General features: G+C 38.3%; 1 protein-coding gene and 1 non-coding gene across 2 annotated transcripts in view; one reads left to right on the top strand and one right to left on the bottom strand.

Annotated features, from left to right (window-relative positions):
* Btbd9 (BTB domain containing 9) overlaps nt 1-25191 on the bottom strand; it is a 338683-nt gene that overhangs the window by 299880 nt on the left and 13612 nt on the right. Inside the window, exons 2-5 of the mRNA XM_090355745.1 lie at nt 16914-17125; nt 14522-14885; nt 13831-14095; nt 1140-1359 (exon numbers count right to left, since the gene is read on the bottom strand). Of these exons, the coding sequence (XP_090211871.1) occupies nt 1140-1359; nt 13831-14095; nt 14522-14885; nt 16914-17098 (1034 nt within the window). The 5' untranslated portion in view covers nt 17099-17125. The remainder of the gene's footprint in view (nt 1-1139; nt 1360-13830; nt 14096-14521; nt 14886-16913; nt 17126-25191) is intronic.
* Trnad-guc (transfer RNA aspartic acid (anticodon GUC)) lies at nt 6117-6188 on the top strand. The gene has a single exon. It is a non-coding gene; the product is annotated as a tRNA-Asp (tRNA).

The following is a 25191-nucleotide window of genomic DNA, read 5'->3' as shown; positions in this document are numbered from 1 at the left end:
CAAAAAAAGAAAGAAAGAAAAGTTTCACAGTAAACTTAAGGTATTAAAACAAAATGACACAGAAGTGTTTAGTATTATGGAAACAATGATAATTATTTTCAGTTTCAAACATACTTTTTCTTTTATTATTTTATGCCTATTTCATCATTAATTAAATGAATGAAATATGAAAGCTGTTAAAACAGTATCTACCACATAAAAGTAATGAAAAATACTATACAAATATTATTACATGATCATTACTAATTAGATACTCTTGGAAATGAGGTACATGAGTTACCTCCACTTTGGCAGTTAAACATCAAATTATATTCACCAAGATACACATCAGGAAATATAGTCTTGGGAAAAAGAAAAGCAAGACTAATCCATTGAGAACCCCAAACACCCAGTCACAAAGGAAATGTTGAATCTCACCTCATAAAACTTCCCTCCTACTTGGTTCAAATGCCATAAAAGACAGTGTGGTATGCAGTGCCACACAGCACATTTACTACCACTATAAAACTTCAGCCCAGATCCAAAAAAATCTGAGTGGGGCCTGGTTTCCAAGTGTGCAGAGTTCAACAATGACAAGCAACCACAAGATGGTCAGCTGTGCTCATCCACTACTCTGATGCTTCTGCCATCACAGATGGACTCAGCAAACCACAGTAGGCAAAAGCTCTGCAGTGACTCCTGAAGCAACTGGATGGGTTCTCACCCAACAGCCCATTTTCAAAAAGTTCTTTCGAGAATATCTATTCACACACCTAGGCAATTTCTTTAATTACAGGATGAAATGCACTTAAACAATATGTGTGTATACATACATATAAGTATACATATATATGTATACACACACATATATACACATATATGCTAGGTAGATCCAAATTTTAACAATAATGATTGTGAGATTACAATAATTTTGATGTGCTTTTCTATATTTTCTGCAACAAACAAATATTCATTTTAACAAACAGTTCAAAAATGATTTTAAAATAATAAAACCTTTAACTCTTCCCAAAGAACTTCAGGAGAAAAAACCAATTCTGATATCAATTTTGATCATAAAGAAATAAACTGAAATCTGTAAAACCAAAATAACTGATTATGAAGTCAGGTAAGCTTCTCTTTCTATCACACAAATGACTCACCGGCTGTCTCGGTCCCATAGAAGTATCCGTATGTGGTTGATGATAGATGGCTGACCTAGCTTAATCTCAATGCCCGAACGGCAATCATCATCAATTGGGTGCCTAGAAAACCCATGATCCAAATCATAATTTTGAGTGTCACCATCTAGCAAGGCAGACTTCAGCTCCCCTTTTACAACCTGGGCTCCATACTTCATAGTTGCAATGTTTTCTTCTGGTACTTGAGTTAAAAATAGAAAAAGAAAATTAATGGTTACTTACTAAATTATTCTCCACTGGAGGAAAAAGATACAATTCTAGCATCCTAATTGATTCTGTATCTGCATTTAATTTTAAAGGGTGTGGGCATGTCTATGGAAATAGAAGATTTGAAACTGCTGATGGGATTTAACATACCATGCAGAGTCTGAATTTAATGTCACTGTCACATCATAATGTGCCAGGGACTAAATGTTATTAAGAAAAAAGCTAATAATGTTAAGAAAAGCATGTACCAGGAAACACAAATGAGCTCTGCTGAGATCATATTACTAGAAGCTTGAATATAATATCTACAGGACAAAAATAGCCTGTAGGATGACCTGTGTATGCCATCTAGACTGCGTAGATATAAAAAAGCAAAACAAACAGGTCAGGTAGCTGAGAAAACAACAGGGAAAGAGGGTTTCAATGCATAATAGTTGCGTACATACGCTGAATCAATTCACCTACCTTTAAAAAAAAAGATATTTAAAAGAAAATGTATTTTAATTCACTTCAGATTTTTTTAATGAAAAGTCAAAATCAGTGCATTAAACCTTTCCCTCTCCAACATGAAATCTGTTAAGTACAAACTGTGCCTGGGGCTTTGAAGTCTTCACACTTAACAGCTCTAGAAGGTGTATCCCCCAGGTATTTCATTCTAAAACTGACAGTCAAGATGCTGAATGCTAAGCAATCGCAGTTTAACTGTGACTCCACCTTTAATCAGTCAGGTCCCATGGGGAAGTTTCTCTCTAATTAATTTCTTAATAGGACAATGCCTGTCCCCTCACCAGGAATGGAGAATATCCAGCCTGCAGGCCATATAAGAAGCACAAAACCATTCAGTACATGGCAAGACAGACACATATACTTCTCCTCAGCTGCCCTGCAGCCATCTGCTTATACTGATCATTTTGTATAACCCACAAGTATAATATTCAAATGACCCTGGAGGAAATAAGATGCCCTATGGACTTGAGGTAATTCTTGTAAAGTACATAGTATGCACTTAAAAAAAAATAGGCCATAGCACTATTGAACATAAATGTGAAGGAGTATAAATCAACATCCAAAGAAGATACTTGTATACAAGTATATTTGGATACAAGCTTATTGCAGCACCACTCACAAGAGCCAAACTCCAAATCAGCCAAGGTATCCAACAACAGAGTAGATAAACAGTGTGTGTGTGTGTGTGTGTGTGTGTGTGCGCGCGCGCGCACACACACACACATGCATGTACACCATGAAATATACAACCATAAAGAAAAATGAAATCATGTCATTTACAGGAAAAATGGGTGAACTGTAGAACAGCACACTGAGACATGAGACAGATAAGCCAAGTTCAAAAAGCCACTTATGATATGATTTTGCTCATTTGTGGAAAGTAGACCTCAAAGACATAAATATTCATAGATATGCAGGTACATGTATAAAGTTACACACATGCATAGAACATGATTTTAACTATGGGACTATGACAGAGGTAGAGGAACCTCCAGCCCATGGACTATATAAAGTTGGGAGAATTATTTGGTGCTTGATGAGACAGACATATAATGTATGCCATTGTCTGCTTGCAGCCTGTGTTGACAACTTTGGCAGGCAGCTCATAATAATGTTAGCAAAAAAAAGACCCTTATCAGAAGAAAGGTTTTTCAACCCTGTGGATGAAGGAGAAGGGTAAGGAAAAAGAAATATAGAGGGTGAATGGGTGAATAATGTCAAAATATATTGCCACTATGTATGAAGATGACATGACATAAGGAACTTCAGTAAAAGCCATGAATCAACATAGGGTTAGGGGGATATAAGGGAAGAGAAAGCATTATAGAGGGTTATTCAAATTATAATACATGCATGGCTGTGATGCCATAATGAAACATCTTGCTACTATTAACACATACTATTAAAAAAAATGACAAGTAAAACAGGCTCTATTCAGGAAGTGGTTAAATGGTATCAATAGGAAGGAGGAAAGCTATAGGAAAGAGTAAATGAGGATATATATGGTCAAAGTATTTATTAACAAATATTAAAAGCAGAACTGAGGAAATGGGAAAACCTCCCATGCTCCTGGATTGGAAGAATTAATATTATGAAAATGGCAATCTTGCCAAGGGCTATCTACAAATTCAATGTAATATCCATCAATATCCCAATGTCATTCTTTAAGGAAATAGAAGAAGCAATCCAAAATTTCATATGGAATAATAAAAGACCCCATATAGCAAAAACAATTTTTAGCAGAAAGAACAGCCTAGGAGGAATTTCAATACCAAACTTTAGACCCTATTACAGAGTTGCAGTAACCAAAACAGCTTGATACTGGCACAAGAACAGGCCTGAGGACCAATGGAATAGAACTGAAAACCCAGAAATCAATCCACAGACCTATGGCCATCTAATCTTTGATAAGGGAGCTAAAAAAAAAAAAAAGAAAGAAAGAAAGGAAAAAAGACAACCTCTTCAACAAGTGGTATTGGCAGAATTGGTTAAGCACCTGCAGAAAACTAAAGTTAGATCCTTCTATGTCACCTTGCACCAGGATTAATTCCAAATGAATTAAAGACCTCAAGGTAAAAGCAGATACCCTGAAAACTTTACAAGAAGAAATAGGAGATACACTAGGTCTCCTTGGCACAAGCTGAAACTTTCTTAATAAAGACCCAGAAACACAATAAATTAAAGAAGATTTGGACAAATGGGACTGCATTTGTATGGCAAAGGACATAGCTAGCAAGGTAAATAGAAAGCCCACAGAGTGGGAAAAGATCTTTACTAACCATACAACAGACAAATGTCTCATATCTAAAATGTATCTATAGCTAAAAAAAAATTTGAATCTCTCCAAAACAAATCTTCAAAGAAACAACCATCCCATTAAAAGATGGGCCAAAGACTTAAAAGAGAGTCTTCTCTGAAGAAGAAATAAGAATGGCTTATAGATACATGAAGAAATGCTCGACATCTCTGGCCATAAAAGAAATGCAAATCAAAACAACTTTGAGATTCCACCTCACTCCAGTTAGAATGGCCATGATCAAAAATCTAATAACAACAGATGCTGGGGGTGGGGATGTGGCCAAGAGTGAAGGATCACTACTACACTGTTGATAGGACTGTAAACTCACTCGTTCAACCACTATGGAAAGCAGTATGGCGGTTCCAGTTCCTCAAAAGACTAAAACACACAGCAATTACACTACTTAGCATTTACCTAATTGTCCAGAAACAAGGACATACTAAACCCATTAGCACAACAATGTTCATTTCAGCACTATTTACCATAGCAAAGATATGGAACCAACCCAGATGCCCCTCAGTAGATGATTGGATCATGAATATGTGATATTTATACACAATGGAATTCTATGCTGCCATCAGAAAGAATGACATCACCCCATTTGTAAGGAAATGGAAAGATTTGGAAAAAAAATCATATTAAGTGAAGTAAGTGAGACTCAAAGGATCATAGGCTCAATGGTTTTCCATATTTGTAATAATTAGTACAAACCTAGGACTCTCCTGGCAGAGGACTGCAATAGCTCAAAATCTAGATACATAAAGGCCATATAGGATGAGGCTAAATGAAAGGGTCTCCCGGATGTGGAAATAAGAGCTTTATGTGATTGTTGTTCTTAATGTAGTATGTTATTTCTCTTTACTTTTATTGCCCTTTAATCTCATATTGTTACAGTATCTGACTTTGTTACCTGATATACTGTATATACATTTGTTTATTTGAAATAGGAAAGGGAAGGGGAAAAACAAGATGATTGGAAGGGAGTAGGGGAAGGAAATGGGAACAAAAACATGAGAGGGGGTGCCAATGTGTGAGAAGTGATGTACCCTCTGTCTGGCGAATGTAACTGTGGCCCCTCTATACAATAAAAAAATAAATTGGAAAAAAACAAATATGAAAATAGAACAATGAAACCTGCTGAAATTGTGCTAAGAAGGGGGAAGAGAGGTAAAGGGGGAGTGACAGAAGTTTGATGAGGACAGTTTATTTTTGTGCTAGTCCTAGGTCTTTAAGCTCAGGGCCTGGGCACTGTCCCTAGAGCTTTTGTGCCCAAGGCTAGCACTATACCACTTTGAGTCATAGCTCCATTTCCAGATTTTTTGGCAGTCAATTGGAGACAAGAATTTCAGGGAGTTTCCTGCCTGAGCTAGCTCTGAACCACAATCCTCAGATCTCAGGCTCCTCAGTAGGTAAGATTCATCATGTGTGTGTATATTTAAATATATAAATGTATTTGTGTGTATATATGTGTGTATAGTAAGAACTATGAAAATTTATAAACTGTAAATATATTTTGAATTCTCAGGGTTCATACACTTTGGCTATGTGCCTTGCAGGGGACAAAGTATAAGTTATAGCAGGCTATTAGGAAAAAGACTGTAAGTAATTTATCATTATATATTTTGGGGGAAACTAGATTTTAAGGGGAAAAAATGTGTAGGGATTTTTTGTTTTGGTTTTTGGTTTTTTTTCCCTGGTTGTGGGCCTGGACATTGTCCCTGAGCTCTTCAGCTCAAGGCTACCACCCTACCCTTTGAGTCACAGTACCACTTCCAGTTTTCTGATGATTAATTGGAGATAAGAGTCTCATAGACTTTTTAGTGCCCAGGATGGCTTTGAACCGTGAACCTCAGATTACAGGCATAGGATTACAGGCGTGAGCCACCACACCAGGCTGAAAAATAAGTTTTAATGAGGAGGCGTCGTCCTCGTTAGTACAGTGGTGAGTATCCCCGCCTGTCACGCGGGAGACCGGGGTTCGATTCCCCGACGGGGAGACTGCGCTCCTTGTTTTCTGGGGCCAGGAGTTTAGCCTAGTGGTTAAAGTGCTTGCCTAGCATGCATGAAGACCCGGGTTCGATTCCTCGGTACCACATACATAGAAAAAAGCCGTAAGTGGTGCTGAGGCTCAAGTGGTAGAGCTCTAGCCTTGAGAAAGTCCAAGGCTCAAGCCCAGGACTGGCAAAAAAAAAAAAAAAAAAAAAAAAAAAGTTTTAATGAGGACAGACAGAGTGGCTCCAGAAGAAGACAATAAATGTAGCTGAAAAAGTGGAGTTGATGGGGTTTTAGTAATTAGCAAAAGATTAAAACAAGTAAACAAAAACAACTTCAGTCATGTTCAACTTATTACCATCCATCAGAAGCTTAAGTGATACAGATTTCTAACTTTCTAAGGTCGATTAGCTCATGATAATCACCCATATTCCTCCAGCTTAACCAACCTTCCATAATAAGTACTATTGTGCTACACAGCCACTGCCCTGAGCACCTCACAACATTAAATCCTTTGACTTAATCCTTTGAGTGCAGTACCACTATTTCATGCATTCATTTCACAGAAGTGGAGTGAGAGTAGAGGAAAACCCCATGGACTTACCTGCCCAAGATCAGGCAACACACAAACAGCAGAGCTAAGATCAGGACCCAGTACTCTACCCTATGGATCCTATTTTTAATTATCTCTGTTACTCACCCTCACGAAGTTTCTGGTAGAATGAACAGACCTTTTCCCTCTTCAGAAACTCTACCTTCCTCTAAAAGCAATGAACATATGAAACAGCTGGATAAAATCTAGATTTGAAACTCAGGCTCTATTACTCACTATCCTTGTGTACAGTCTCTTAGTCTCTCTGTATCTGCTTTCTCATCTGAAAGAAACAAAAAATTACCCAACTACCTCATAAAAATTACACTATAGGTAATGTATATTGAAGTACTACATACTGTACCCTTTCTATAACACTCATTCCATACTATGCAAGGTATTGGGAATAACTTGGTGAAATACAAGACAGGCTCTGCCCTCCTGACACCCAAGAAACAGATTCAAAGCTGTGCTTTTCAGGTACCAATGATGTATAGCTACTTGGTTAAAAAAAGAAGAGATAAAATTTTTCCTTCATTGTTGGTATAAGATGTGGAAACATAGTCTGTCAATGCTGGCTACTGAAACCCTCTTCTCTATATATTTTGCTCAGAGAGGAGCATCACATTCCAGATTTAGAAACTGATGATACCTTTTGATTTTTCTCAACATAAACTTTTTCAGCATCAAAACTTATCAAGCTAGGAATAATATACTAGGCACAAGAGTTTCAAACGATTATAACTAAGTCTAAAATAGAAATGGAATTTCTACCACAAGTCTCTTTTCTCCTGAAGTTCATTTCAAGAATACTTAAGAACTTTTCTAGTCATTCTTGATAGATGCATTCCCTGAGATGCATTCCCTGAGAGTATCTTTCACTTCAAAATGAAGAACATTATAAGTGGAAATGCTCTCATGGTAACTAGAATGTGACTATGTTACTGGATAAAAATATAACTCTAAGTTTTTAAATCTACAGTTAAGTTATGAATTTTGAAAGAAAAGTGATCCTGAAAAAAAATCAAATCATAAAAAACTCTAAGGCAGGAAAGAAAAACTGTGAGAGAACAAGGGAAGGAAAGTACCACTTTTATAATAACATTTTTTTGGGGGCTTGGGGCTTGAACTCTGGGCCTGGGCACTGCTTTTCAGCTCAAGGCTAGTGCTCTACCACTTGAGCCACAGCACTACTTCTAGTTTTCTGATCGTTAATTGGAGATAAAAATCTCGTGGACTTTTGTGCCTCCTGAGTCTCTAGGATTATAGGCATTTGTGACTGGCACCTGGTTCATAATCACAATTTTTAAGAATTTAAAAAAGATAAAACATCCATCCAAGCACAGTGGCTCAAATCTGTAATCCTAGCTATTCAGAAAGCTGAGATCTAAGGATCGAGGTTCAAAGCCAGCCCAGCATTAAAGACCCTAAGATTCTTATCTCCAATTAACTACTAGAAAAACGGAAGTGGCACTGTGGTTCAAAGGGTAGGGCAGTAGCCTTAAGCAAAAGAACTTAGGAACAATGCCCAGGCCCAGGGGTAGGGCAGTAGCTTTGAGCTAAAGAGCTCAGAGACAGTGCCTAGGCCCAGAGTCCAAGCCCCACAACTGACCAAAAAGAAAAGAGGAAGAGGAGGAAGAGGAGGGGGAGGGGAAGGGGGGGAGGAGGAGGAGGAGGAGGAGGAGGAGGAGGAGAAAGTACAAACTATAAGTATTCCCATATTATCTATCAGTAAGAAAACAAAAAAATACAAGGTGGTATGGATTAAACAAGATAATAGATAGCAGTTGTAATTTTCTTTGCACTTAAAATTTGTAATGCATTTTACAACTATTAGGGGGAAAAGAGTTTTGAAGCTCTACAGATAAGCAGAAACAAGTTAATCATTAGGCAGATAAGAAAAATCAAAGTACCTACCCCTAGCTATCTGGTATGAAACCCTAAGTAGTGTTGAGCTAATCATCTTACATTTTTCTTATTGTTTCATGTTCTTAATTGTCCTTATTCAGACTATTATATATATATATGGACATGATCATTCAGCTGATGCATTATTTGGGTGCACACCATGGCTGCCCACCAGAATCTCCTTACCCAGTTCTGTAACCCAAATCATATCTATTCCCAACTTTCTCTTTTCCAAAAACTCCCCACTACAAATGACTTCCTCAACAGCCCCTGTCCTGTCCTACCTTTCCCCAATATCCTCACTCTCTGGAGACCTTTTTACCCCTTAGACAATACTGGTACTCAAACATGCACAACAGCAACAAAAAAGAATCCAGATAGGAAAATCTATGAATAAGTTCTGCCTTCATAAGGCAAAGTCCAGTCCTCAGTAACTGTAGACAGTTTAGTTTAGCAAGAAAAAAAGAGAGCTAGATGGACTTTTATCCTAAGTATTTAAGGGGAGGGGAAAAGTCTTAAGCTACCTTCTGTGTGTGGTTCATCACAGGACTCTCCCTTAGTAGTTTGCTTTTTAATGCAATGAGAACATCTATAGACAATGAAAGTCTTCACAGAAAAACACTTAGAGATGATTTATAAACCCCCTAATAAACAAATTATAAACCATCTAGTTAACAGATGACATTTCCCCATCACAACAAACAATAGTTGGGGAGGTAGAGTAACAAAAGAAGTCCGAATTTTAAAAGGTTCATTGTTGTTATTACTGTCTTGTTGGAGGAGAAAAAAATGAATTTATCTAGTCAAATTCTAGATCTGGGCACTATGCTAGGTACTGGAAATCATAGGCAAAAAGACAGGTATAGTCTTTAAGACTCTCAGTGTAGCAGAAGCCAACGCAAGGAAACCAACTATGATACAGCATCACGCCTGAGTACGAGAAACTATGGAAAGAGACCATAAATAAAAAAGGATAGATACACACACACACACACACACACACACACACACTCTCACACTCACACACTCACAGTTAACCAATAATTCTCCTTAGCAGTACATTGGCATGTACTCAACAAAAAAATTCTGAAGACAGAAACTGTGATAAGTTCTCTACTATACACAGGCTGAAACCAGAAACTACTATTGTCTTTCTCAAAGTGTAAAGTATGAATTACGCAAAACAAAGTACAACTCAGCCTTCACAGAAAAAGCATTAATATTCAAGACGTAACTACCACCATAGCTAAAATAAAACCAAATGCTAAAGAAAATGATGCAGGGACAGGCACTGGTGGTTCACGCCTGTAATCCTAGCTACTCAAGAAGCTGAGATCTGAGGACTGTGGTTCAAAGAAAGCACAGACAAGAAACTTGGAGAAAGTCTTATCTCCAATTAACCACCAGAAAACTAGAAATGGCGCTAAGGCTCAAGTGGTAGAGCACTAGCCTTCAAATAAAGAGCTCAGGGACAGCGCCCAGGCCCAGAGTTCAAGCCCCATGACAGATCGGAAAGAAAAAAAAAAAGGAAAAGAAAGAAACAATATAGGTATTTCAAATAATGTAGGTATTTCAAATAATGTAGGAAAAAATAATTTCACTAAAAGCTAAGCTAATTCCTTTCCCCAGCTGTATAGATAAATGTCTATCTATCTATCTTTTTTTTTTCTATCTATCTAAACACACACAAAGAACCATCTATCTACACATACATATAAAGGATCAACTATCACTCAAGTTAAAAACATTCTCTGGATCCTTTTTTTTTTTTTTTTGCAAGGGGGAAGAAAATCTTTGTAGTTTAGTAAAACTTCAGGATATGTAGCTGTAAAAGCATTAGTATCTCTGCCCATAGTTCAAGAGAGGAATACTTTGCATTCCATAAATGGTTCTCAACATACTAAACATACTCCCAGGTTAAGAGGGGGAAAAAAATGAACAAATAACTTGTCAACTATTCCAAAATAAGGGCTGAGAGCATAGCCTAGTGGTAGAGTGCTTGCCTACATTCCAAAGACCAGAGTTCGATTTCTCAGTACTACATATATAGAAAAAGCCAGAAGTGGTGCTATGGCTCAAGTGGCAGAGCTCTAGCCTTAGTACCCAGGCTCTGAGTTCAAGCCCCAGGACTGGTAAAAAAAAAAATATCCAAAATAAATAGATCTATCTTTCCAAATCATCATCCCAGGAACAAGGTTTGAAATGTTAGTCCTCCCTGACCCCAACCTTTATAAAGAAAAAAAGGAACCATCTGAATGTATGAATATTTTATACAACCTTATTTTAAAACAACTTGTCTTTAAAGAAAAATCATAGCCAGGCACCATGGCTCATGCCTGTAATCCTAGCTACTCAGGAAGCTGAGATCTGAGGATCACGGTTCAAAGCCAGCCCGGTACTGAAGACCTTGAGACTCTTATCTCCAATTAAACACTGGAAAACCAGAAGTGGCACTGTGGCTCAAGAGCCTTGAGCTGAAGAACTTAGGAACAATGCCCAGGCCCAGGCATAGGGTGGTAGCCTTGAGTTGAAGAGCTCAGGGACAACACCCAGGCCCAGAGTTCAAGCCCCACAACCAACCAAAAAAAAAAGAAAAAGAAAAATCATAACCATTAGGAAATAATTAGGCTTCCTTAGTATTGAACTACTGATTGCACTAGTCAATTACTTTAAAAGTCAATATTTAAAAAGTCCTGCTTTTTAGTCATTACTTAGGTTTAGAGGTTCAATAAAAGATTTCTGAATATTTTCAAAATCTATTCCCTGGCTCTATGACTTACTCCAAAATAAATAAAAATTTATCACAGTAAATTTAATGTTCCAGAGCCAATTACCTTAACTAGTTGATTATTCCTTTCATAAATAATCTCATGGGTTAATTATAACCCAAGGCTTATACCTATACTAACTAGCTGATCAATTCTGAACTCACAGTAATTATGTAAGGTGTCCAAAATATCTCACTCCTACAGCCATATCCCAAGCCCATCCCTTCAATCAATGCCCTTCTAGGACCATTTCGGCAGGTCAAATCAGACACAGGGTAAGATTAGGAAAGGGAAAGAGAGTTACATAAAAGGATTTGTAAAGTCTAAAATTAACAACTCATCTTATTATTTCTATAGCCTCTGGTCTCCCACTCTATCCAAAGCTGACCTACAAGCAACATCTCAATTCTGACCTCTTACAATCTGTTCTCTGTAAATCTCATACTACTTTCCTACTGCTTCTCATCCCAGTTAACAAATCCTATCATCAGGATATGATTCTGCCTACCAAAGTACTCAGTAACTCACCACAATGTGTATCCAAAAGTCCTCCCAGCAGCATGACCCCATTAACCACTCCTCCACATAAGAATGATCTCTTCTGATTAGCCTTTGGAATGATCTGTCTTACTTGGAAGCTATCTTCCTGCTTCTCCAACACTTCCTTCTCTACCTTAAGGAAACTGGTATAAGTCTTCTCCAACTCACATACTTTGTTTTGTCTTTCTTCTCTACATTATGGTCCAGGTTTCAACTCATCCTTCTTTTTTTTTTTTGTCTTTTTGGTGGTACTGTGGTTTGGAACCTAAGAGCCATGCTAAGCAGGCATTTTATCACTTGACCCACGCTGCTAGCTCCTTTTCACATTGGTTATTTTCAAGGTAGTGTCTTGGTTTATGCCTAAACTGGACTGGACAATCCTCCTACTTGTGCTTCCCTCTGTCACTGGGATAACAGGCAAACTCACTCAAACCATTGGTTGATATAATCTCTCTCAAACCCTGAGCTAACCCAATCAGGTTTCAACTCCTTATCTCCAGCTTTGATCTGACTGAAGCAATAGCAATGTGTATCCCCTTTCTATTAAACCTTTCTCTACAGTCTTGTTTCGGGGCTTTTTTTTTGGGGGGGGGGGGATGTTGCCAAGCATTCAATCAGTATCTGCTATATGCTAGTCTGTGTGTTAAATGGCCACAATACAAAGATCAATAAGACCTACAAAGATCATCTCTGCCTTCAAGGATCAAAGACAAGCAAAAAGCTTAAAACAATGTGATCATATAGCAATTCCCATCAGACGTGCTGAGAGCACAGTCTAGTGGTAGAGTGCTTGCCTAGCATGCATGAAGCTCTGGGTTCAATTCCTGGGTACCACATATACAGCGAGCTGGAACTGATGCTGTTGTAATCAAGATACTCTGGTCATGGTTTCTCAGATACTGAAACCTCTGTCCATTAATTTCATCAGTCTTTACAGCTGAAACTCACCAAGCTTTGGATTCTTTCAAACCAAACTCAAGTTTCATAACCTACATGAAATCACCCTCAGGCATTCTAAGGCATTCCCTTCTGAATTTCCATAACATGTACCCCTCTTGAATGTTGTTACATTTAAATTACCACAGGAGCTATATTTTACATCCAGGATAAAATTTAAAACTTCAAAGATGTACAGTATGTTTTATACACATACAGCATAGTTTCATAGTAAATTATACAGTCTCTGGTGACAAACTACAGGTTCAACTCTGAACATCTCATTTCTGTGTGACACTGGGAAAGCTATCTAATTTCTCTGTGTTTCACTTTCCTCATTTATAAAATGTAATTATAAACAGTACTACCTCAAAGGACTGAAAATTACATGGTCATACAGGACTTATTCTCAATACACAGTAAACATTTTGTGGTAATTACTTTATTTTCACTGATTAAAAAAACTCATAACGTGCTAGAATGCTATGTTAATATTTTCTATTGTGTCTGTTATTTGGAATTTCAAGGTTTATATTACCTAATAAGTATGTAGCATGGCCTTAGTACTTGCTTGATGAAAGAAGGGAGGTAAAGCATTAACACAAAAATAAAGTTTTCAAGAAAGTGTCTTTTTCTAACATTCTGCAAAGCAATTGGAGAAATCCATTCTGGGGTGGCAAGAAATACCTACTGAGGTCTGTAATAGCTACTCAAGCTCAGGAAAAATGAACTTGATGTCAGAGAAAGACATGCAATAGAAGACTATAGAAGGGCTATATGTTCAGAGCTTTCTGTATGCCATGTATACAAGCACTATGGTTCTCCAGCAAGTTCTGTAGTTGAGAATGGCATAAAATGCAAACAAAAAAAGTTCTTAGTAAATGAAGGAAAATAGGAACTTACTGAGCATGCCTCTATAATTGAGGTCCATATCCCGGCTCTCAGATCGTACTTTAATAGCATCCAGAATAGCATCAGGAGACAACAGTCCCGAAGGTCTCACAACATTCAGAAGTTCAGTGAGGCTCATCAGAGGTAAACGAACAGCCTGCATGATTTCAGCATGATCTTCCTTTGAATTGTGCTTACACCAGTTTAACAAGGCTAAGAAAATATCTTTTTCAGGGGCTGCAAATGAATCTCGTAACACGATGTTTAAAAGTGCCGCCTGAAAAGGATAAAAAAAACAGTTATGATGGAACCCAACACATGCATGATCAATCAGTAAAACTTTACACAACCATGGATATTATTTACATTCAGACAATTTTTCTGGCTGGTTGCCACTTCAGAAGAAGAAAAAACAACAAAAAGTAAAGAAAAACAAGTCAGGCCCTAGTTGTTCATGAACTCCAAAGGATCACAGTTCAAAGCCAGACTGGGTAGCACCACTGAGCTTGCTCAAAGTCCTGAGTTCAAACTCAGTACTTGGGGCAGGGGACAGTGAGAGGAGAAAACAATCTAGAACTCCTGCATGCAAAAGTAGCAGATAACCTCTTTAATACCAAAAATCTTTATTTTCTTAATCTCAGGTAATCTCAGTGCTGTATTGTCACTGAAAAGACAAAGTAATTACTTTCAGACCATGATATACCTTGGAAAGGGAGAGAAAACCTTCACTTGAGAGGACCTCCTGAGCATTTCTGTCCATGAATAAGCAGCACATACATGTTAACTTGGGAAGTGAGTACAGACTGGCAACGTCAAAAGTCATACAGACATTCTGAATGTTGAGTATGGTGCAGAGATACTCAGAGGTAGAATCTTCCAGCTCTGGAAATCCATATTTATGAGCCAAGCTCAAAAAATCCAGCAGCACCTCCTCCTTCTCATCTGTCAGTGTTGCCCGCCCAGTGTAGATGTATTTAAGTAGCATTGTGAATGCTTCTGCAGTAGTGTCTTGCAGAGGGATTTCTGCTTCAGGCTGAGACTCTCGCATTCCACCATACAGTAATGCTCTGCACATCAGAAGAGAAGAAATACAGGTGGGAAATTTCAAACAGCGTTGGCTACAAAATACATGAAATCATTGTTATTAGTAATATTTAAACATAAATCTGCTTAATGACACAAAGATCCAAATAGAGAAACAAAAAGTAGTCTGTAGACTACTTTCTGTAGAGAAATCAAGAAGCCACCTAGGGCACAAATCATATGGCAAAGTGCCTACCGAGCAAGCATGAAGTCCTGAGTTCAAATCTCAGTACCAGCCCAGGCATAAAACTCTTACCTGCAAGTAACCACCCGAAAACTGGAAGTGCCATGGTGGCTCAAAGTTATAGAGTACTTGAGCTGAAGAGCTCAGGGGCAGTGCCCAGGCCTAGAGTTCAAGCCCCAGGACCAATAATAATAGTAATAATAATAACTAGTTATAATAATTACTATTATTTCATAATCAATTAGATTAATGAGATATCTTGAGCCTCCAAGATTTAATAGAAAGATAGAAATAATATTTTGAGAGAAACAACAGAAACCAATATAAAGATGTCAAAGGTTTGTATGCAGTTTCAAGCACAACTCTAAATGAATGATGATGTAATAAGATCAAAACAAGCGATTAGATGCCATTTCTCCCTAAGATTGTCAGAAATTAAAAAGCTGGCTAAAGGGCTGGGATGAGCTCAGTAGCAAAGTGCTTGCCTAACAAGTGAAACATTCTGGATTTGATCCCCAATATCCAAAAAAAAAAAAAAAAAGAAAAGAAAGCCAGGCCTAGTGGCTCATGCCTGCAATCCTAGCAACTCAGGAGGCTGAGATCTGAGGATAAAGGTTCAAAGCTAGCCTGGGCACTAAAGTCTGTGAGATTCTTATCTCCAATTAACCTCTAGAAAACAGGAAGTGGGGCTTGGCTCAAGGGTAGGCTGGTAACCTTGAGCTGAAGAGCATATGCCTCTAATCCTAGCAACTCAGGAGGTTAAGATCTGACTAGAAAGGGGAAGTAGAGCTGTGCCTCAAGGGTAGGGCAGTAGCCTTGAGCTGAAGAGCTCAGGGACAATGCTCAGGCCCAGAATCCAAGCCCCATGTTCCCCTTCTGCCCACCCCCCCAAAAAAAAAAGCTGGTAGAAAAGTAACAAGAAAACAAGTTCTTTTACTTACTATAGCATTTTATGTATTCAAAAGAGTTTTAGAAATTCTCACAAAATACTACAGAAGTTCTAGCTATAAAACACATTTCCAAACGATACATTTGACTTCAGGTAGGCACTATTGTTTTGCGGTCTTAATTAGATCTGATTCTAAAAGGCCAAACTGTAGTTTTCACTAAACACAAATTAAATTTTCTCTAAGCCATAGCCATCTCTACTTTTAGATATCAACTTTTCCAGACAAATCTATGATTCTACAAACCATCTTTATTCTACTAAACAGAAAAAGGGTTATTATAAAAGTTACATTATCACGCAGTAATTTACTGACAATTCTCTTTTAGCCAATATTACATAAAACTTTTACTTAAGAGACCAGTTTATTTATAACTCTGGAAATTAAGTCTGAGTGACAAATAGCTGTGTATAAGTGGTATTTTTTTATTAAGAATAAAAATATTTTGTTTTGTCTTAGTTCTAAAAGAGCTATGAAACTCAGTTTCAGTCAATAATTGGAAATGTCAAATTGCATGTCTTAGTTTACTTACAGGTACCAAACCTCAGGCATACATGTCCATTAGCTACTTGGAAGAGCAGCTTACCTAAATAACCAGAAGTCTATCTGCTAGAAGATCAGTATAAATCACATTAGTCATCTACTATGAGTAGAAGGTAAAGGTAAGAGCCTAAGAAATATTCCTCAAACCTTGAAAAATGGTTGACCATTTACACTAAGTTCTCAATTCTAAGGTAAGTCTCAAAAAAAAAAGAAGTCAACAAAGACGGAATTTTTACAGATGCGAAATCGAAGAACTGCTCTTATGCTTGTTTATACATTCTTCATAGAAAATACCAGTGTTTTCAACTTGAATCTTCAGAAAAAAATACTGTACTTACCGAAAATATTGGCACCTGGCAGCTAATATTACCCTGTGGGCAGGGAACCGTTTCTTTTCCACAACAAATGTGACATCTCCATACTCTTCGCCAATCAACAAGGCACCAATATGTTCAGACAAAATGTGTACATGATCAATCTCCCCCACTGCAGTGAAGGGGCGGAGTGGATGGCTGTTACTCATCTTGTGGAACAGGCGATAGTCACTGACCTATTTAAAAAGGAAAGGATGAGAGTTAGTAGAGAACAGGGAGAGCATTAAAAAAAAAAAAAAGCTGGGGTTGGGCCTGGTAACTCACGCCTGTAATCCTAGCTACTCAGGAGGCTGAGATCTGAGGATCAAGGTTCAAAACCAGGGCACTAAAGTCAGTGAGATTCTTATCTCCAATTAACCTCTAGGAAACAAGAAGTGGGCTTGGCTCAAGGGTAGGGTGATAGCCTTCAGCTGAAGAGCTCAGGGACAAGACCCAGGCCCAGTTCAAACCCCATGACCCACCAAAAAAAAAAACACAGAACATAAGCAAAGCCAAGTAAACATTTAATATACTTGAAATTTTACAGAAGAGAAAGTTTAGCGTTAATGTTTTGGTTTGTTTTTTCTTTTCTTTTCTTTTTTAAAACAGAATCTCACTGTGTGGCCTTGAACTAACAATCTTCCTCTCTCAACCTCCAAAATGAGCAGTCTCTTTGTTGACCTTATTCTTTTTTTGGGGGGGGGGGGAGCAGTCCTAGGGCTTGATCTCAGGGCCTGGGCACTGTCCTTGAGCTTTCTCAAGGCTAGTTGCTCTGCCACTTGAGCCAATGTACCACTTCCAACTTTTTCTGTGGATGTAGTACCCAGGAGTCAAGCCCATGGCTTTGTGAATGCTAGGCAAGCACTTTACCACTAGGCCAAACTCCTGGCCTTGATTAACCTTATTCTAAGTAACTGAACTGCTTTCATTAATGCCATTCCTTTTACTGCCTTATCATACTATGAACCCTTGGAACCATCATGGTTTAGAAAGCTGGACCAAACACAGGTCTCATATTCCTTAAGTAGATCAGAAAAACAAAATTCAACAAGCAAAATATTCTTTTAGCATAGAGCAATTTAGTAAGGTTAAGTACAATTATACCGAGGTAAAGTCTTATCAGGCACAGATCTAAGCCTAAATCACAACAAATGAAATAATCATATATTACATAAGAAACTTGGGTCCGAAATAATTTTAAATATTTTATTTAAAATACTCTAAAGTGGCCAGGAGTTTGGCTTAATGGTAGAATGCTTGTCTGTCATGCATGAAGACCCAGGTTCAATTCCTTGGTATCACATAGGAAAAAGCCAGGTGCTTTTTTTTTTTCTGCAGTCAGCCAGGTGCTGGTGGCTCATGTCACCATGTCACTCATTCTAGTGACTAAGGAGGCTGACATCTAAGGATCACAGTTTATAGCAAGCCCAGGCAAGAAAGTCCCATGACACTCATCTCCAATTAATCATAGAAAAATGCCAGAAGTGATACTGTGGCTCAAGTGGTAGAGTGCTAGCCTTGAGCAAAAGGAGCTCAGAAACAGTACCTAGGCCCAAAATTCAAGCCCCCGGACCAGAAAAAAAAAAAATTCTGCAGTCCTAAAAATTACTTAGCATTTATTAATGAAAGTTTATAGGAGCACCCTAATTATTTCAAATGAAAAACTACCCTGACATTTTTATCAAGAAAATTTCACAGCTAGGCATAGTAGTATAAAAATCTAATCCCAACACTTGGTGATTAAAGCAAGAGGATCTTAAGTTTGAAGATAGCCTGGGCAACACAGTAAGGTTCTATCTCAAAAATAAAAACAAGCTGGGTCCTGGTGGCTCACATCTATAATCCTAGCTGTTCAGGAGGCTGAGATCTGAGGATAGCAGTTCAAAGCCAGCCCAGGCACAAAAGTCAGTGAGACTCTAATGTCCAATTAACCACCAGAAAGCCAGAAATGGTACTGTGGCTCAAGTGGTAGTATGCTAGCCCTAGCTGAAGAGCTCAGGGTTAGGGCCCAGGCCCAGAGCACAAACCCCACACCGACAAAAAAAAAAAAAAAGTGGGGGAGGTGGAGTGTGGCCTAGTGATAAAGTGCATGCCTAGCATGAACAAAGCCCTGGATTCAACTCCTCAGTACCACATCCACAGAAAAAGCCAGAAGTGTACTGCGGCTCAAGTGGTAGAGCTCTAGGCTTGAGAAAGTCCAAGGGCTGTGCCCAGGCCCCGAGTTCAAGCCCCAGGACTGGCAAAAAACAAGCAAACAAAAAAACAGAAAGATGATTAGTCTAAATGTGTATCTCTGACACTACTGTTTACCAGAACATCATTATGACTTCTTTCACTGATTGGCAATTTCTTACTTTATATGCAGTATCTTTCTACAAAAGTAGCAAAGTCAAGGGATCAAAAGTTAACAGCTCTATGTGTTAGAAAGGGGAATTGTGGGGCTAGGAATGTGGCTTAGAAGAAGAATACTTGCCTAGCATGCAGGAAGCCCTGGGTTGATTCCTCAATATAACATAAACAGAAAAGGCTAGGAGTGGTGCTGTGTCTCAAGTGGTAGAGTGCTAGCCTTATAAGCACAAAGAGGCCCAGGGACAGTGCCCAGGCCTTGAGTTTAAGCCCCAGGACACAAAAAAGAAGGAAGGACGGAAGGAAGGAAGGAAGGAAGGAAGGAAGGAAGGAAGGAAGGGAGGGAGGGAGGGAGGGAGGGAGGGAGGGAGGGAGGGAGGGAGGGAGGGAGGGAGGGAGGGAGGGAGGGAGGAAGGAAAAAAGAAAAAAAGAGGAATTGTGATCTTAGCTAAAAATGCGGCTGGGCACTGGTGGCTCAGACTTGTAATCCTAGCTACTCAGGAGGATGAGATCTGAGGATGGCGGTTCAAAGCCAGCAAAGTCATAAAAGTCCATGAGACTCTTATCTCCAATCAGAAAATCAGAAGTGGTGCTGTGGCTCAAGTGGTAGGGTGCTACCCTTGAGCTAAAGAGCTCAGGGACAATACCAAAGCCCAGAGTTCCAGACCATGATTGACAAAAAAAAAAAAGGAAGGAAGGGAGGGAGGGAGGGAGGAAGCGAGGGAGGAAGCGAGGGAGGGAGGGGGAAAGGGAAACGAAGGGAAGGGAAGGAAAAAGGAGGGAAAGAGAGAAGGAGGAAGGAGGGAAGGAGGGAAGCAAGGCTGGCTGGTTGGTTTAGCTTCAACTCTCATTTATTTTCAGGTACTGCTTTTCCAGGTATAAGGAACCCAGCAAGTAGAAGGCAGTCTTCACTAGCATTTAAGTACCCCAGGTAGACAGAAGTAGCTGGCAGCTAGCTCCTAGGCAGCTCTCTGTGGCAAAGAACTTAGCAGATCTGAGCTAGATAAGCTCTCTCCAACCAACAGCCCATTACCTTCTTTAACTTCCTATTTGGACCAGAATTAATAAACAGCTCTAGTCTTTAAACTTCTATATCCAGATCCATTCTTAGTCAAGGTGTGTAAAAAAGTTCTGTGCTGCAACTTCAGTGAAGATTTTTCCCATAGGTGCCTGCTATCACATGCCCACTCCTCAAGACGGGTGGGAGGACATAGTGGATAAGCTGGACAAGGAGATACACACCCCAGGCAAGTGAGTAAAGTTGCTGGTCCCCTACAGTAGAGTCCTCAAGAGGACAGGGAGCTTACTCATTTCTCCCTCAACTGCAGGCTCAATTTGAAAATCCTCAAAAATGGTATCATTCGTATCTGGTCATTTATATATAAAAGATCAAATGCAGCTTAAAAGGACACATGTTGCAATAGACTAACAGAGGTTGTCCAACTTTTTGCAAATGGTTAGAGAATAGTTTAGATTTTGTCCACTATGCAACCTTTGCCACAACTATTCATCTCTGCCTTGAAATTGAAAAGCAGCCACAGGCTATAAGTAAATGTATGAGCATGACTGTGTTCCAATAAAAGTATTTCTGGGAAAATAGTTGAACTTGGCCCACAGGCCAGTTTGCCAATCCTGCCTACTCTAATTTAAGACAGTGCTCAGTTATATAAGAACTAACTGAACTCTTGACAAAGGATCAAACAGAGTTGTTGTCATTTTGTTTTTCCTGGGTTATCCAACTGATGCTCAAAACAACTCGACTATTTCCTATCATTGACCATAAAATTCTGAAAGCTACTAACACCTAACTTCAAAATTCCATTCTTCTCAACAGTAATGCTCACATTACCACCCACTATTTCAATAACACATATCTCTAAACAGACTCCGTTTTCGTAGGTGAAGGGATACCATGTGTATAACTCATGAATATATTGTCTTAATGATTTTTCTAAATCCTAGCCAAGTCTCAAACCACTGACTAAATAATCCTGATAAACAATGACTGATTTTCAGTTACAAGCTCAGAAGAACTAACAATTCTTCAATTCATGTCTCATAAACATTAATACCACATATGTAAATATCTATCTTAACAGATTCCCAGATCTTCTCTTTTCAATACAATTTCATTTTTGCTAAATTTACATTTTAATTATAGTTTTCCAAGTAGAGTCATAAAGAGAATATTACTGAATACAGAAAATAGCCACTTAGTGTGGAATAAACACAATTTTATTGGTATATCAAAATAATTTAAATTAAACCAGTAATTTTCAACAAGCCTGCCTTATAACTGGATCTACATGGAGAGCTTCTGAAAAAAAGGAAAAGAGGATGCTTGAGTCCCACTCACCAGATTTGTACTGAACTGATCTGAAATGGGGCCAAGGCATCAGAATCACCACTGTGAAGTGATTTTAATAGGTAGCCTGGAAAAGTGTCACTGACTTAAACAGTTGTTTCAGGTACATGCTATGGTTTAGAAGAGCTCTGTCCCACAAGGGTTTGTGTATTACAGTCTTGGTCACCAGGAGTGATAACCATTAAAAGGTGGAGTCCCAGTTGGATAGTCCTTGGGTCTAAAAGAACATTGCCCTAGTCAAATGACTAAGATTCTCATGGAATCCTTTGGTAGTTCTCTCCAGAATGCTACTATAAAAACAGCCAACTAGGGCTTGGAATGTGGCTTAGTAGTAACATACTTGCCTAACATGTATAAAACCCTGGGTTTGATTCCTCATAGCACATACACAGAAAAAGCTAGCAGTGGTGCTGTAGCTCAAGTGGTAGAGCACTAGCCTTGAGAAAGCTCAAGGACAGTGCCCAGGCCCTGAGTTAAAGCCCCACAACTGGCCAAAAAAAAAAAAAAAAAGAAAAAGAAAAAGGAAAATAAATGCATAGTGCTCACAAAAGGACATACCTAATTAAACCCCTTTACACTAAAGATAATTAAATATAAATAAATAAAAAATAAATTTGCCGATGCCTGCAAGAGAAGACAAGGGTCATCTGTTTGCTTAAACTCCTCCCCTGGGTGGGGGATGGGGGAGTAGAAGGGCTCAGTCTAAGAGAGAACAGCCATGTTTCAACCAGAAAATTTTATGTCATGGTATCTCTCATGGTATCATAATACCATGATTTGTAGAGAGTACTAGGCTCCCATACAGATTTATTCTAGGGACAGTAAGGAAACTACACAGCTGTTCTTGGTTGGTTGACTTTCATTGACTCAAATACATCAAAAATTTAAAAATTAAACATCAAAAAAGCCATTATCATCAATACTAAAATACTGAGTGTTACTGCCTGTTTAATATGCAGATAGAAGCCCATACCTATTGCTCTAACCAAAATAATAAACAACACCCATCAATAAAAATGAGAGTACCATATGTACCTCACAACATAATGATATATTACAACATTAGTCTCTTATGGAGAGAAAAAACAAGTTGTTGACCTAAATATCTATTTCCTTAGCTAAAGCTCGCTTTCAACAAAACTGTTTACAAAATTTAATTTAACAAGGTCTAACTACACCTTTTAGTATTAAAGTTTATTCTCTCAGCTTATTCAGGAAATAGTGGAAGAACAAGTTTCACAAGGCAGAGATGCCAGTAAGTCCTTGAACATTGGGAAGCCTTCTCTGCCCCACGTATTTCCTGACTGAAGAGCCTTTATGGGGAAAAAGACCTTCTGCTCTTTAATTGCAAAATATAAATGATCTTTCTCTTGAGGAAAGAGATGGCATTTACAAGCATATGGTTTAGCAATTTCTCTCTGCTCTTAGTACCCATGTGGTGTGTAATTTGAAGTACTATTCCTTAAACTTTCAACTGATACCGCTTGGGGAGATAAATGATGTCCTGTGTGCATCTTAAACAGTCTCACAAAGACACCACATGCCACTTTTTCATGGCAAGGATACTCTGCTTCTTTGATATACATTCTGTCACCACACCACCTTTTCATGGCAAGGATACACTGCTTCTTTTGATATACACTCTGTCACCACAAAGTCTGATGAGAAGAGGTGAAGACAATATATTGGGAAGTGTAACCTTGATCCCTGCTAGTCTGTAAACCAAATTCTAGGCACATGTGCCTCACACCTATAATCCTAGCTACTTAGGAAGTGGAGATCTGAGTACTATGGTTCTATGCCAGCCCAGGCAGGAAAGTCTGTAATACTCATCTACAATTAATCACCAAAAATCTACAAGTGGAGGTGTGGCTCAAGTGGTAGAGTGCTAGTTTTGAACAAAAAAGCTAAAGGGCAGCTCTAGGTGCTGAGATCAAGCTCCAGTACCAGTACAAAAGAGTATTTCACCTGGGCAGTGAAATGTGTAACATAACTGAGGTCCACATAACAGGATGCTTGTTGGCATGCTCTTTTCACTGGGAAAGTCTCAAAGTCATGTGCACTTCAACTTCAATGTTATTTGTCAATTAAAAAAAAAATCTGGACCATCTTTTTTAAAATGTTCTGAACTAGGCAATGCTGAAGGTTCATTTTAGCAGCATTAATGAATCCTGTGATAGCTGGAAGAAGCTGCTGCTTTATTTTTCAGTCACAAAATATTTAAGACTCCAAAGGCCAAAAAAAAAAAAAAAAAAAACCAGTAGTTTTCAATATCACATTCACTTTCTATTCAAGTCTTCTTTAGTCTCTTGAGGCCTAATCTCTGATTAAAATAGCCTTCTCAAATACCAGAAGACAAACTGAAGCATTTAAATAGGGGATCCTGAACAAAATGAATTATCAACTGATCAAAGGAGTTTCATTCTGTTTTAAATCCCCCCTCCCCCCAAATACAAAAGTTTATTGTTGCTTTCTTCCTTCCCTATAAACTATCTTCTTCAGCTGCTTCAGAAAGCAGTGACATGCAGGAGTGTACCAGATTTTCTCAACCTAGGTTTTCTTTTTTCCTTTCCATTCAACAAAGCAGTTTATGAATACAATGTGTCTTGATCATTGTCATCCTTTTGGCAGTCATATTTAATAAGCACTAAGAGAAACTTATATTTTTAAATTAACTGAGCATGTCAATTCTAGTTTGAGTATCCTAACTTGCCTACCCTTCTTTTTTTGAAGCATATTTTTATTTTCATTAAGTAGTTGTATAAAGGAGTTAACCATTCATCTCATGAACTAATTATCAACGAATCATTCTCCTCCATCCTTCCCAGTCCCACTCCTTCCCTCAACTGCTTAAATTCCATAAGCTATGTATTATGAATGCATTCTCCTCTCTTCTATACTTCTTCCCTTGTCCTCCATCTCAAGCTTTCAATGCCAGTTTCCTGGAATTCATTTTGTTGAACTGTGAATTCGTTTTTCTAAGGCATTATACCATTTGAATTTGCCCCCCAAAATACCATGCTTAAGTTAATACATTTGTGTTAATACATTGTACACTTGTATGCAGCCCCATATTTATTTGCTTGTGCACATACAAATTAGTTTTAGCTTCCATATGTGAGAGAAAACATGCATGTTGTTTCTCTGGCCCTGATTTTCTTAACATAATTTTTATAGCTCCATCTATCTCTTTCCAGATGATTTTATATTCTTTCTAATGAATGAATAAAATTTCATTGTATATATGTACTACATTTTCTTGATCCATTTTTCCATTGAGGCTCATCTAGGCTATTTGTATATGTTGGCTATGGTGAATAATGAAATCTGATATTCATTTATAAAGATAATACACTCAGAGACCAAAAGTTGTCAAATAATTCACACAATATTCACCAATTGCTCGAAATGTAAGTTAAAGACCAGACACACATGCATAACTATGTTCACTGCTGTACTATTATTAACCTAAGTTCTTGATGTTGACAGAAGACCTAGACCATCCTCCATCAACATTTCCTCTGGCTCTCAAGCTAATGCTGGCTCCACAGG

This window comes from Megascapheus bottae, chromosome 22, assembly GCF_031878675.1.
Source record: "Megascapheus bottae isolate mThoBot1 chromosome 22, mThoBot2.hap1, whole genome shotgun sequence".
Lineage (NCBI taxonomy): Eukaryota > Metazoa > Chordata > Mammalia > Rodentia > Geomyidae > Megascapheus > Megascapheus bottae.
The sequence above is the reverse complement of the archived record's forward strand: the minus strand, read 5'-3'. Positions and strand labels throughout refer to the sequence as shown.